We start from the raw sequence: 14,738 nt of genomic DNA, 5'->3' as shown, positions 1-14,738 counted from the left end.
CAGCACAATGGGAAGGACCGGGCGTCCTCCCACATACTTGCTGCGGCTGGGGTTTGAGCCGGGCTTCCTCACACCTGGGGGTTGGCTCCTGGCCCCAGGCTCGGCCCGTTTAAAGGACAGCGTCGTGCAATGTGGCCCGCCTGGTTGCAGTGGCGGCAGATCGGTTGTCCTGTTGAATCATACCGGTCTGTGTCTCTGCCTCGGGTCGGCGGAATCCTCCTCTGTCGCATCCATGAGACGTCTTCTGGGCTGGAGGCCAACTCGATATTTGCAGGCGAGGGGGTCATTTGTAGAGACTGCACGGTCTTGGCAAGGGCAGCCACAGTCTTGGTCAGCTCCTGGAACTGCTGTCTGAGCTCTGCAGTGGGATCCTTATCCAGGGACTGCGCCTCAGCCCCTGCAGTGGCTCGTGTTGCAGGCACCACCCCGGGGTACGTGATAGCAAGAGGCCGGAGGGGTACTGGGTCATTCGGTGTAGATTCTCTCAGTACCCTGATGGCCTGGTCCTTAAACTTGGCAAAGTCCAGAGCAGGGTTCTGCAGGACCAGGATACGCAGCTGGGTCCTGTGGGCATCTGACAGGAGCCCCTCTATGAACTGCTCAGTTAGGAGTTTGTGTTCCTCACGTACACTCTCTGGGTCCACCTGTTTAACTGCTTTCAGGGCCTCCTGCAAGTTTAAGGCATAGTCCCTTATGCTGTCCGTGGCCCGTTGCTTGCACCCAAAGAATCTCATCTTTATCTCTGCTGCGGTGCGGGTGTCAAAAGTACTCTTTAGCTTGGCCAGTATCTGGGCTGCTGTCCCTTTATCTGTATCAGGCCAGGACTTCGCTTCACGCTGGGCTGCGCCGGCTAGCTGTCCCATTACTATGCCCACCTTCTGGCTCTCAGTCAGAGGATACACCCGGAACAAGCTGTGCAGGCTTTCTCTGAAGTCACTCAAGGTATGGGACTCCCCGGAGTACTGCGGCAGCCATTCTGCTCCTGGTATGTACGGCATGGTGATCGGCATTACCGGCGCTACAGTGGCGGCTGGGGCGACGGCGACTGGGACTACTTCGGCCGGTGCTGCGGCGCCCTGGGCGATGGCAGCCACCTGCTCTCCCTCGGAGTCGGACATCTTCCTCCCCCTTAGTGAACCTTACCAGGCTCCGTTCACTTTTCAAATTTTCTTCCGGGTCGCGCGGGGTTAACAGCGCTCTGCTCTGATGGCGCGCTCCCTTCGCGCTCTTTGTCAGGCACGCCCCCCTTCTTCCTGCGCTCGGCGCGGCTAATGGCGGCGGCAATTTACAACCAGTACACAGTCTTTTACACAGTTCTTCAGGCGCACAGTACCCGGTGTGACCGGGCACGAAATCCTGTTCGTGACGCCAAAGTTGACTCGCCCACCCCAGGGCTATGGGACACCCGGTGCCGGACCGGACTAGTCCGGTGGTAGTCAGTGGTGGCTGGGCCCGGCTCCGTGGCCCTGGTGGGTGTCAGTTGAATATGTGGCTTGAATTAAAGTTTGTGTTCGTGACGCCACCTGTGGTATGCGGCTACTAAGCCGCCGCTGCTGTGTGAGGCCTCCGGGATGATGTTATGGCAGCAATGGTAGTACTGCTCCCCACAGGTGGAGCAATGCCCGGGGCACGGTTGGTGTTTGTGGAAGTCTATGGTGCTGCGTGACTAACACGGTGCAGGGCCGACCAGCAATGAAAGAAACAGGCACAAACAGTAGTCTCTTTACCTTTTCCTCTTTTACTCGGCAGAAACTTAGTCCAGGGAGACCGTCACAGATGGTAAAGATGATCCGGCCGGCCTGGAAGTGCCTGGGGTGATCTTTGGCCAGTTGAGTATGAGGCCTACTCCTTAATCTTTCTCTGCTGTGTTAGGACACTGCACTTTGGGTTTGCAATTGCCCTCTTGCTGCTGGGACTTGTTGTTCGTCCCCTTTTCTGTGTGGTAGACTGCGCAGGCCCTCTCTGGTGCTTCTCTGCTGGAGTCTACACCGGGCCCTTGGGATGCAGCTGTACCTTCAGATTGCTTCTGGGACAGGGGGCTTGCAGCTCTCCTGCCCTCCGGATTCAGCTACCAGGGATGGATTTTATGCCCTGGCAACTACAGACTCCGATGTCCGAGTCCCTGCTGTGCCTCTCTGCTCCCCTTGCTTCACTGGGCCAAGCTATCCCAGCTCTAGGCCCCAGTTTACAAGGCAGCACTACTCTGCGTCTGCACTCTTTCACTCCTGTCTCCAGACTAACTACCACTTCCTCCTTCCAGCCAGACTTAAGGAATGCTCCCTGAAGTTCCAGGTTCAGAGCTCCCCCTGCTGGCCGGAGGGAGAACTGTGTTGAGTGTTAACTTACTGGCCAATAGATCTCCCAATTACCTCCAGGCTCAGCATTAACCCTTTTGGGAGGGCAATGCTGTTGTGGCGACCAGGTCCTGGGGCGCCACACAACCAAATATTAAGTTGAGGAGGAGGAGATGGAGGAGGAGGAGAAAGAGGAGGAGGAGGGCGCCATCATTTCTGTCCAGGCTGATTTCATGAGTTTTATTTATTTTTTTTAAATTCTGTGGAAGCAGAAAAGCAGCAATGGACAACATGTGTACCTACTACCTAGAGGGGCTAAACTGCCTGGCGGTGCGACGTGTAGAGTTGAGTCAGACAGTAATGGTGCTGGAGGAGAAAGGAGTGGAAGACTGCGCACAAGTTTCCACGCGACTGGAGGAGAAGGGGAGGCTAACTGGCTGATGGCAGTGGGCGGCACTGGGAAAAAGGCACGCATTAAGCCCAGGTGAGTATGATTGGTCAGGGTGGCTAGAGTGTGGTTAGACCGAAGGAGAAGGCCTCGGCAAAAACCGGGGGCTAAATTTTTAGAGGGATTCATTGTCGGGGCCTGTAGGGGCCCAGAAGCCCAGATTAAGTGGTGAAAAAATGTAGAAATGCAGGGAAAAATAGAATATCCTGTCCTTCCCTTTTTTTTCTTTTTTTTTAAACAGTAACTTGGACAAGGGGGGGAGAAAAAGGAGAGGGCCCCGGAACCTGTCCTGAAGAACCCAAAACCCTTCTCTGCAGGACGAAGGAGAAAGATGGTCACCTTGATGTCCCGAGCGCTGTCTGTCTGTTAGATGGTTGTTAGATTCCGATTGCGTCTTACCTCCCTGCACCATGAGGCTCTGGAAGGCGAGCACGCATGGAAATGGTGGCAAGGACCGATCCACCTGACCGCCCCAAGACACTCCTGATATGTTAGGGGGTAGGGTCCAATATAGACCAGAGAGGGTACGGTGTGGATCAGACCACACTGTTCTCTCGATCTTTATGTGGGATGACAGAGGAAGTGGTTACACTCTTTGGCCCAAGTCACAAGACAATTCTGAAAGAAAAAGGGAAATCTAAGATAGAGGCAGGGCTGTGTCTGCCTCCTAAGGACACTAAAATTGATCGGCTTGGCTCCGGTTGGTGTGTGTCTCCTCCTTGAGAGGAGCTATGTTTTTTTGCCTAGTGTCAGCCTCCTAGTAACAGCAGCATCCACCCATGATGTTCTTTATTTTGAATCCTTAGGGCGGCTTTGCACGTTGCGACATCGCACGTGCGATGTCGGTGGGGTCAAATCGAAAGTGACGCACATCCGGCGTCACTTTCGACATCGTACTGTGTAAATGCTAGATGATACGATGAACGAGCGCAAAAACGTCGTTATCGTATCATCGTTGCATTCACCGACATTTCCATAATGCCGGTGCCGCGACAGGTACGATGTTGTTTCTCGTTCCTGCAGCAGCACACACTCGTGTGAAGCCGCAGGAGCGAGGAACATCTCCTTACCTGCCTCCACCGGCTATGCGGAAGGACGGAGGTGGGCGGGATGTTTACATCCTGCTCATCTCCGCCCCTCTGCCGCTATTGGCTGCCTGCCGTGTGACGTCGCTATGACGCCGCACGGTCCGCCCCCTTAGGAAGGAGGCGGGTCGCCGGCCAGAGCAACGGTCGCAGGGCAGGTGAGTGCATGTGAAGCTGGCGTAGCGATAATTTTCTCTACGCCAGCTATCACACGATATCGTACCTGCGACGGGGGCGGGGACTATCGCGTGCGACATCGCAGCATCGGCTTGCGATGTCGCAACGTGCAAAGCCCGCCTTAACCTTCAAGCAAAAAGTTATTTGTCCCAATAAAATGTAACAAAATTTGCACACACACAAAAAAAAAACAACTACATTTGTACAAAAATTTTAGCGTCTTCTTACAAATCTGCAATCGATGAATCAACCAAAAACATCTGGAAACCCCAAACTCTATTTACAATGACGAAAATAAAAAAAAAACCCAGGAGAACACACACAAAACAGACTTTGAAAAAAGGCGCACACTAAAAGAAGGATGAGGTGCAAATGAGAAACAGGCGAAAAATACCAAAAACTGTCCAAAAAAGGTGCAAGTACAACACCAAATCGGCCCCAAAGTTTTATGCCAACCATCACTTGTATTCTCTGAACACTGCATGATACCTTTAGGAAAATCTTGGTTTTTCCAATTTGCCAGTCATCATCCTTGCCCAGCACGCACTCGGCTATGCGCTGGCATGTCCCTCGCAGATCCCCCTAAAAAAAAAAAAAATCATTAAAATATTTTTTAATATCTACATTTTTCAATTAGTGCATTTTTTATTATTTTGGATTTGCTGAAGGTAGGTGCAAGGTAGATTTTTTTATTAGGGCATGATTTTTTTTTTCTGCATAGAACAGATCCCAAGTATTTTCATGGGATTCTGGAAGTAATGGTGGGCAAGATGGACGGAAACAAGTGTGGTGGGTGCTGGATGATGGGACTTCTTCAGTGTACACTGGAGATCAAAATTAGAGAACAAAGTCTGATCATTTGCTTTTTTCAGTAATTTATGTAATCTCCATTGATGACCATGTGAAGGTTTTTGGTAAGGGCTGCACCAGGCCACTAGAAAAGGGTTTTTACAAAAGATCCAAAGTTTATCAACATAAAACCTTTATTTTGCCCAAAATGTGATGATCATAACTAAAGAACAGCAACGACTGTAGCACAGAGAAGGATTATAAATACATTTTCTGAAGCTAACAACAGTCACAATCAGTAGGACGTGCACCGACCGTCGCTGTGAATGACTTTAGCACATCTGCGGCCACAGGACATCACTAGTCTCTCACACTGCTCTGGTGGGATTTTGGTCCACTCTTCTTCCAGTCTTTTCCACAGTTCTTCTTTGACTGTTGTGGGTTTCTTGGCCATAACTTTGTCACCAAGGATATTCCAGAGGTTTTCTATTGGGTTTAGATCCGGACTCTGGGCGGCTATTTCATTGCTTCAATGTTTTCTGTTTCTAGGAACTGCCTTACCCATTTTGCTGTGTGACTGCATATGTCCTGCATGAAAATTGCTGGCTGATTGAGTTATGAACACAAATATGGAACCACGTGTTGTGAAGAAGGTTCTGATCCACACTTCCATTCATTCTGCCATGTAGCTGTATGAGAGGCCCAACTCCTGCTGCAGAAAACATTCCCCAAATGATGACCCTTCCTTCACCGCCTTTCCCTGACTTCTTAACACACTTTGGGTTCAGTCTTTCTCCAGTTTGTCGATGAACATAATGTCACCCATCAGACCCAAATAAATTAAACTTGCTTTCATCAGTAAAATGAACTGTGGACACTTCTCCTCTGTCCACACAACATGCTCCTCACCAAAAGTGAGTCTAGCCCTGTGATTCTTCCTGCTAATGAGAGGTTTGTTCACTGCAGAGTAGGCTTTCAGTCCAAATGCTCGTAAACGTCGTGACACTGAATGACGAGACAGATCCTTACCCTGTTCAGTGCTGAACTAGCGAGCAATTCCAGTTGCAGTGTGTAAATGATTTCCCACGGAAAGTATCTGCATTACCCTGTGCGCTCTTGCATTTGTCTTTCGAGGGTGACTAGCCTTTTTGGGGGACTTGAAAGAGTTTGTGACATTGTAAAGATGCAATATTCTCAAAATCACAGACTTGGAATGACCACCTTTTCTTGCTATGGCTAATAGGGTCACCACTTTGGCCGTCATCTGGACAACCTGCTACCGGAGGGTTTCAGTCACTTTGGAACGGCACACCATTTTTGCAAAGTCAGTGCAAACTGGAAAGTCAGGCTGCCAGTTACATAGGGTTTGTCAAATAATGAAATTAGCACCAGGTGCCAGATTATCACCAATAACTTGCAGGTATCCGAAAGTGTTCTCAAATTTTGATCCGTGTTCTTATACATTTATCTCATTTACATTTTTTTATGTGCTTTACAATAAATTTAGTTTATGGAATAAGCTTAAAATACTGTGAGTTTCCTCATGTTAAGATATAATCACATAGGACGACATAATGACCGCAACATTTAGGAAATTGTGTGTTGTTCTCTAATTTTGTTCTCCAGTGTATATAGTCTATCAGTCCGACCTTATTTTCTTTCTCCCAAAAAAATAAATAATCTGACTTTTTCCATCTGCAAGTATCCCATGCTTGTCAGTCAGGACTATGTTCTGGCCATGGACTACTTTACCCACCCCCCAAATAGCTAAAATCTTCAGTACAACAAGCAGAACATTGACAACACTGCTACATCACCTGTTTGTACGCAGGCTTCACCCCCGGCATTAACACTCGGTATCTGTCCACAAACTCCACAAAGGTGTAGCGTATGGGGTATCCAGCCCTGCGTATCCGGATGGTCTCCATCATTCCGGAATATCTCAGCTGACGGATGCACAGCTCTCTGTCAAACAGCTGTGAACCCAAGAAAGAAGGAAATATTATACACAGAGGACGTCATCATGGCTGATACTACAGCTCCCACATGTGCCATCACCCAACTTTCCCAGGATCCGGAATATCTACGGTACATAACCATCCCTGCAGATAAAAAGATGGAGAGGCCTGACTCATAATGGAGGCCGCAGAGCTTTTTCAGGAACAGAGGGAAATAAACATATAGGATATTTTGTTGGGGACTTTCTTTTATTTTGGGGTGAATGCTCCACCATAGCGGAGAGAGGACACCCCAGCTATTATTATCAGCTCCTCCTGATAGAAGTTTTGGGCTAGAAGGTAGTAATGGGTGGATGCCACCATTAGCATTGCCTGTAGACAACTTGCAGTGTAAAGCTATGTGAGCAAGCTGCATCTTCGTGGTGATGCAGTCTGTGGTCACAGAAACGCAGCCTGGGGCTCAAAAAAAAAAGTTCCATAATTGTGCATTGTGACTTTAGAAGTAGCAGAGCTAAAATCGTCGTGGGACCTCGTGGGGATTACGACAGACCTGCAGGGGTTTTTTGGGGGTTATTAAATTGGTGAAAGAGGGTATTTTTTTTTTTATATTTTATTTCAAATAAAGGATTTTTTCAGTGTTTGTTTATTTTCACTTACAGATTAGTAATGGAGGAGTCTTTTAGACGCCACCCATTACTAATGTATGGATTAGTGGCAGCTGTGGGCTGCCATTAATCCCTTATTACACAGATTGCCACTGCACCAGGGCAATCTGAATGAGCTGGTTAAAGTGCTGGGATTGTCATATCTAATGGATGTGACAATCCTGAATGGCTGCAGGCTGCTATTTTTAGGCTGGGGGCGCCCAATAAGTATGGGTCTCCCCAGCCTGAGAATACCAGCCCCCAGCTGTTGGGCTTTATCATGTTTGTGTATCAAAATTAGGGGGACCACACAGGTGTTTTCTAAATTATCCATATGCTGCTGTTATGGTTGGCTTTCGCTGTTATGGGGGCACTCTGACTTTTGGAGACGCTTAATATTCCCTGATATCAATCATGACATTGTGAGCAGATCTCATCGATGGGCGGGGGCAGGGCTGTCAGTCATTAGGGTCTTTGTTACCTGATGTGTTTGTTAACAGCAGTGCCAGGTATAAGGAGTTTAGTCACAAGACACAGATATGGGGGAGCTCTGATGCCCAAAAGCAGAACTTTTTGCTGAAGGATGAGGAGAAGGTGACAGACCCTATAAGATGAATGATATGAGGGGGTCCCGGCTTATCCTGCCCCGGAGGGTCCGACGCGTCCGTCAGTCACTTGTCATCATAACGGAAAAGGAAAAGTCCTGGATAAGGGTAAAACCAAGGCACCAGGAGGAGACAGAGAAGACTACAAGGAAGACAGACCCTGAGGTCCTGCTGCCCGGGCATGCTGAGCTCTGTAGTCCATCAGTGACGGCTCTTTCAGGCAAGTTAACCTTTTCCTTGCTGGGCTGACTGTATGGTTGATGGCTGATGGATGGGTACAGAGCAGTAAGTAAAGTATCCCTCATATAAGTTATTCGCCCCCTCCGGTGCCCCCCCCAGACACTTACCATAGGTTTCTTGTATTCATTGGGCTTGATGCAGCGGACGAAGAATGGCTGACACACGCTCAGCGTCCTCATCAGCAGCTCCAGCGAGCGCTTGAACTGACTGCTCAGGGTGGGCGAGCGCTTCCTGGTCTCTGCCCCCTAGAAGGGAAAAAAAGAGAAATACATCAGAATTAGAAGCAAACAAATCTGCGTCAGGAAATGGAAGGATGATAAGGAGCTCTTCCTCTGTCCGGTGTCACCCAAACGCTGCCAGAGGGGGCAGAGGTGCAAATCTACAAGCCTGAGTAACCCCTGCACTGCCAGGACTACAGGAATCACTGCTGGAGGGGCAAACCTACATCCCTGAGTAACCCCTGCACTGCCAGGACTACAGGAATCACTGCCGGAGGTGCAAATCTACATCCCTGAGTAACCCCTGCACTGCCAGGAGCACAGGAATCACTGCCGGAGGGGGCAGAGGTGCAAATCTACAAGCCTGAGTAACCCCTGCACTGCCAGGACCACAGGAAACACTGCCGGAGGGGCAAATCTACATCCCCGAGTAACCCCTGCACTGCCAGGACCACAGGAATCACTGCCGGAGGTGCAAATCTACATCCCCGAGTAACCCCTACACTGCCAGGTCCACAGAAAACGCTGCCAGAGCGGGCAGAGGTGTAAATATACAAGCCTGAGTAACCCCTGCACTGCCAGGACCACAGGAAACACTGCCAGAAGGGGCAGACTGGCAAATCTACATCCCTGAGTAACCCCTGCACTGCCAGTACCACAGGAAAAAATGCCGGATTGGGCAGAGGTGCAAATCTACAAGCCTGAGTAACCCCTACACTGCCAGGACCACAGGAAACACTGCTAAAACATACTGTTCCATGCATTGTGTGAATTGCACATATTACATCACACTCACACAAACATGCAGAAATATATTTGAGAAATAAGTATTAAACGATCTTCTATTTACTCCGTGAGGCTGCAATGCCCTGACACCTCCGTTTTCTAGCAATTTGTGGGATCGGAGCAGATAGATAAGCCTCCACTGCCCATGGGCAACAGAGATCCTTGGGGGTGGTCCGTGAGCCTGTTCCTGGAACACTGCTTGTCATTATTCACATTGAGCCCATTGTGAGAAAAGTGAAAACAAATGTCTATTGTTGTCATACCGCGGACCACTTTTATTAGGTCACTAACCTCTCCATATCTGGAACACCCCACAAAACCTGTCATATACTGGGAACATCTCACAGACGCACTATATACTGGGAATATCCCACAGACCTACCATGTACTGGGAATATCCCACAGACCTGCCATATACTGGGAACACCCCACAGACCTGTCATATACTGGGAACATGACACAGAATTGTCATATACTGGGAACACCCCGTGAGACCTGCTGTATACTGGGAACACCCCACAGACCTATCGTATACTGGGGACACCCCACAAATCTTCTGTTTACTGGAATGTGGCGCACCTGAGGCTTAAGGTGCCACAGGGTACTGCGCCTCACCCGACGTGCAGTATTCTTCTCGGATACGGAGGAGGTCGTCACCGGTAACTACCACCAAAATACTAATCCAACACTTAACACGGGAGCTCATCCACTGGGACTGGGTAGATGCTGCGGTGGCCATCATGAGGTATGGGACCTCTTGCCCACTAGTCAGGAATCTGGGAGGAAGGGGAAGTTAGGAGCCATCTCACACACATTGGACAGTTAGAACCGGACAGTGTCCAAGCAAGGTTGGATTTAAGGGACTAGCAAGAGGAGACACGGATAGTTCGGGGTCCGTGGTCTGCAGGTGGTGGCTCGCCCAGGTTCTTAGGAAAGAAGTGGGGTCCCAGGGTTCATGTGAGTGCTAGCACCCGTGACCCCTTCCACGGCCCAGGAGCTGGGGTGGAGGGAAACCATCGAAAGGAGACGCACAGAAGGGAAACACCGGCCTCGACCTCCGAAGTATCCGGGATCGGCTGAGGCCCATCACAGCGGGACGCAGCACACCAAGGGCAGAGTGACCTCAGTGAGTAAAAGGAACTTGAACTGCACCGTCTGTGTCGTCCCGTTACTGCCGGCGCTTGCAACCTCACGCTCTTCTGCCATAAGAGAGTACGACCCCCATCATCCTCCCTGGGGCCTAGCTCTACCTGTGGAGAGCTACAACACCCAAGCTGCGTCACCATCTGCACGAGAGAAGCGCCCGCAGTGGTGACTAATAACTGGCCGCACACCACAGGTGGTGTCACGAGCAACTACCCCCATCATTCCCGTCCCAAGCCTTTATTGACACCGCCGGGGTAACGGAACCGGACAAGGCCACCGCGGCGACCCAGGAGAAGAACCGCAGCCCGGTAACGGGTGACCTCCGACCCCGTGGGTGCGTCAGGGACACCCCACAGACCTGTCGTATACCAGAAACACCCCATAAGACCTGCTGTATACTGGGAACACCGCACAGACCTGCTGTATATTGGGAACACCCCATAAGACCTGTCGTATGCTGAATACACCTCCAGGTCTTCATGGCAGCTGTGATTTTTTGACAAATAGGGTAATCAGGATGAGCGATGAGCCAGAAAAAGCACCAGCATTGGCGCATCTAATAAATGCGCCATTTCTGGGGTGACTGCAAGCTGCTATTTTTAGGCTGAGGAGGGCCCAATAACCATGGGCTTAGGCCTCCCCAGCCTGAGATTACCAGCCCCCAGCTGTCCGCTTTATCTTGCCTGGGTATCAAAAAAGAGCTATATAGCAATAATCAAAGTACAGTCATGGCCAAACGTTTTGAGAATGACACCAAAATTATATTTTCACATGATCTGTTGCTCTCTGGTTTTTAATTGTGTTTGTCTGATGTTTACATCACATACAGAAATATAATTGCAATCATATTATGAGACCAAAAGGTTATATTGACAGTTAGAATGAGTTAATGCAGCAAATCAATATTTGCAGTGTTGACCCTTCTTCTTCAGGACCTCTGCAATTCTCCCTGGCATGCTCTCAATCAACTTCTGGAGCAAATCCTGACTGATAGCTGTCCATTCCTGCATAAGCAATGCTTGCATTTTGCCAGAATTTGTTGGTTTTGGTTTGTTCACCCGTCTCTTGATGATTGCCCACAAGGTCTCAATGGGATTAAGATCTGGGGAGTTTCCAGGCCATGGACCCAAAATCTCTATGTTTTGTTCCATGAGCCATTTAGTGATCACCTTTGCTTTATGGCAAGGTGCTCCATCATGCTGGAAAAGGCATTGTTGGGCGCCAAACTGCTCTTGGACAGTTGGGAGAAGTTGCTCTTGGAGGACATTCTGGTACCATTCTTTATTCATGGCTGTGTTTTTAGGCAAGACTGTGAGTGGTGCGATTCCCTTGGCTGAGAAGCAACCCCACACATGAATGGTTTCAGGATGCTTAACAGTTGGCATGAGACAAGACTGGTGGTAGCGCTCACCTCTCCTTCTCCTAATAAGCTGTTTTCCAGATGTCCCAAACAATCGAAAAGGGGATTCATCTGAGAAAATGACTTTACCCCAGTCCTCAGCAGTCCACTCCCTGTACCTTTTGCAGAATATCAGTCGGTCCCTGATGTTTTTTCTGGAGAGAAGTGGCTTCTTTGCTGCCCTCCTTGAAACCAGGCCTTGCTCAAAGAGTCTCCGCCTCACAGTGCGTGCAGAAGCACTCACACCAGCCTGCTGCCATTGCTGAGCTAGCTATGCACTGCTGGTAGTCCCATCCCGCAGCTGAAACAGTTTTAAGATACGGTCCTGGCGTTTGCTGGTCCTTCTTGGGCGCCCTGGAGCCTTTTTGGCAACAATGGAAGCTCTCTCCTTGAAGTTCTTGATGATGCGATAGATTGTTGACTGAGGTGCAATCTTTGTAGCTGCGATACTCTTCCCTGTTAGGCCATTTTTGTGCAGAGCAATGATGGCTGCACGTGTTTCTTTAGCGATAACCATGGTTAACTGAAGAGAAACAATGATACCAAGCACCAGCCTCCTTTTAAAGTGTCCAGTAGTGTCATTCTTACTTAATCATGACTGATTGATCGCCAGCCCTGTCCTCATCAACACCCACATCTGTGTTAATGGAACAATCACTAAAACAATGTTAGCTGCTCCTTTTAAGGCAGGAATACAATGATGTTGAAATGTGTTTTGGGGGTTAAAGTTCATTTTCTTAGCCAATATTGACTTTGCAAGTAATTGCTGTTAAGCTGATCACTTTTTATGACATTCTGGAGTATATGCAAATTGCCATTAGAACAACTTAAGCAGTAGACTTTGTAAAAATTAATATTTGTAGTATTCTCAAAACTTTTGGCCATGGCTGTACTCAGAGATTATGTCTATATAATTTTGGAACACCCCCCTATCACAGCACAAACCAATCATACATTCAGCTAGGGAGAAACACTGCAGCTGCATCTCCCTCCTCCCCCTCCTCTCAGTTTCCTATTTTCCAAATCACACTAGATGGATTTTTTTGGTGACCGGGGAGGTATGTAATGTAGAATAAGTTGAGCACATGACAAACCGGTCTGCCTTGGGTGTGAATTTTCATTTCATAGGGGCAACAGTCGTATGGTGGAATGGAGGAAGCTGGAAATAGCTGTTCATTGGGGGTTGCTGGGTACTGAACTCCCACCTAAATGATGTTGGTGACCTATCTTGAGGACATGCCATCAATACGAAAGGCCTGGACAACCCCTTTAAGGCCAAAAGTGGTGTCTTCAAGGGCACTGATAAAAGAGTTAGTATCACAGTGATGCAGCAAAGTTGAATTCCGGAGAAGGGAAACAGGAAAAAACAGGGGCACTGAGGACAGCCGGGACGGGACGTTCAGTAACTTTCACTCTGCCAGTAATGAGTGTAACATATGGAAACAGTCGTTGTTGTATGCAGAGCACTGGTTCCTCCTCGTCTCTGCCTGTCGGCAGTGGGTTTACTCTCATGGTGACCCCGAGGTATAGGACAATCATTGGTACAGATGTAGCAGCCGCCAACTTGATGGCTGCATCAGGCGGTGAAGGTGGGGAGCAATGGTCAAGTTGGTGGCTGCTACATCTGTAGAATCATTTTACACACTGTATTGTATTATATTGTTTTGTGTGATATTATCACGTATAACGTTGGGGTATCATCGGTGGGCATATTCAAGTCCTTTAGCCACAGTCTTGAGGACAGGGAAGAAATGACTGAACGAGGAGCAGAACGTTCCATTCTTGGAATAGTTGGGGTGCAGAAGAGAGCGGTGACTATGGCAGTGATAATATGTATTGTATTATATCATGTTATATTATGGTTTGCTATATAGTATTGTAGTGTACTATATTGTAGCGCACTGTATTGTCTGTATTGTGCTGTCACATGCAGCTTGTCATCGCTCTATGAGAATCACCACATATGACATAAATATACGGATACAGAGGAACGAATGCTTCACAGTACAAGTGACCGGAGGGGGATGGGGGGAGAGGGAGGGGAGCAGAGACCATTTTTTACCTGTGCAGGAGGGGTAGCTGATTGGCCAAAAGCACTGCTGAAATAGCCACAGAGAAACTACAGGACAGGGGCAAAGCGGAGAAGACAGAGAAACAGACAGAAGACTGGTCAGTATAAGGCGATTAGTAGCTGTGAAGACAAAAGTGTTACCCAGAGGGCGACGTGGAGTCACTGAGGACAAGGCTATCTAATCAGTGGATTATTGTTATATAATGTCCCTGTGTGCACATATACACCCAATACAGGAAGAATAACTGTGTCTGTCATTATCCTGTACCCCCAGTGTCATTATCCTGTACCCCCAGTGTCATTATCCTGTACCTCCAGTGTCATTATCCTGTACCCCCAGTGTCATTATCCTGTACCCCCAGTGTCAGTGTCATTATCCTGTACCCCCAGTGTCAGTGTCATTATCCTGTACCCCCAGTGTCAGTGTCATTATCCTGTACCCCAGTGTCAGTGTCATTATCCTGTACCCCCAGTGTCAGTGTCATTATCCTGTACCCCCAGTGTCAGTGTCATTATCCTGTACCCCCAGTGTCAGCGTCATTATCCTGTACCCCAGTGTCATTATCCTGTGCCCCCAGTGTCAGTGTCATTATCCAGTACCCCCAGTGTCAGTGTGATTATCCTGTACCCCCAGTGTCAGCATCATTATCCTGTACCCCGAGTTTCAGCGTCATTATCCTGTACCCCCCAGTGTCAGCGTCATTATCCTGTACCCCCAGTATCAGTGTCATTATCCTGTACCCCAGTGTCAGTGTCATTATCCTGTGAAGCCCCACAAGTGCAGTGTCGGTGCATTACCTTCAGGGACTCCACGTAGATGGATCTGTCTGGTCACAGGTAGGAAACCTTCTTTGTAGTTGTGACGCCACTCTCAGTAT

General features: G+C 48.8%; 1 protein-coding gene across 1 annotated transcript in view; it reads right to left on the bottom strand.

The window, feature by feature from the left end:
* The window catches only part of MYO7A (myosin VIIA), a 136,549-nt gene that overhangs the window by 98,086 nt on the left and 23,725 nt on the right, over positions 1 to 14,738 (bottom strand). The window contains 3 exon segments of the mRNA XM_075337501.1: positions 4,494 to 4,586; positions 6,611 to 6,769; positions 8,348 to 8,485. Of these exon segments, the coding sequence (XP_075193616.1) occupies positions 4,494 to 4,586; positions 6,611 to 6,769; positions 8,348 to 8,485 (390 nt within the window).

The sequence above is a fragment of the Anomaloglossus baeobatrachus genome, chromosome 2 (genome assembly GCF_048569485.1).
Source record: "Anomaloglossus baeobatrachus isolate aAnoBae1 chromosome 2, aAnoBae1.hap1, whole genome shotgun sequence".
Taxonomy (NCBI): domain Eukaryota; kingdom Metazoa; phylum Chordata; class Amphibia; order Anura; family Aromobatidae; genus Anomaloglossus; species Anomaloglossus baeobatrachus.
This window is presented reverse-complemented; position numbering and strand designations above follow the sequence as displayed.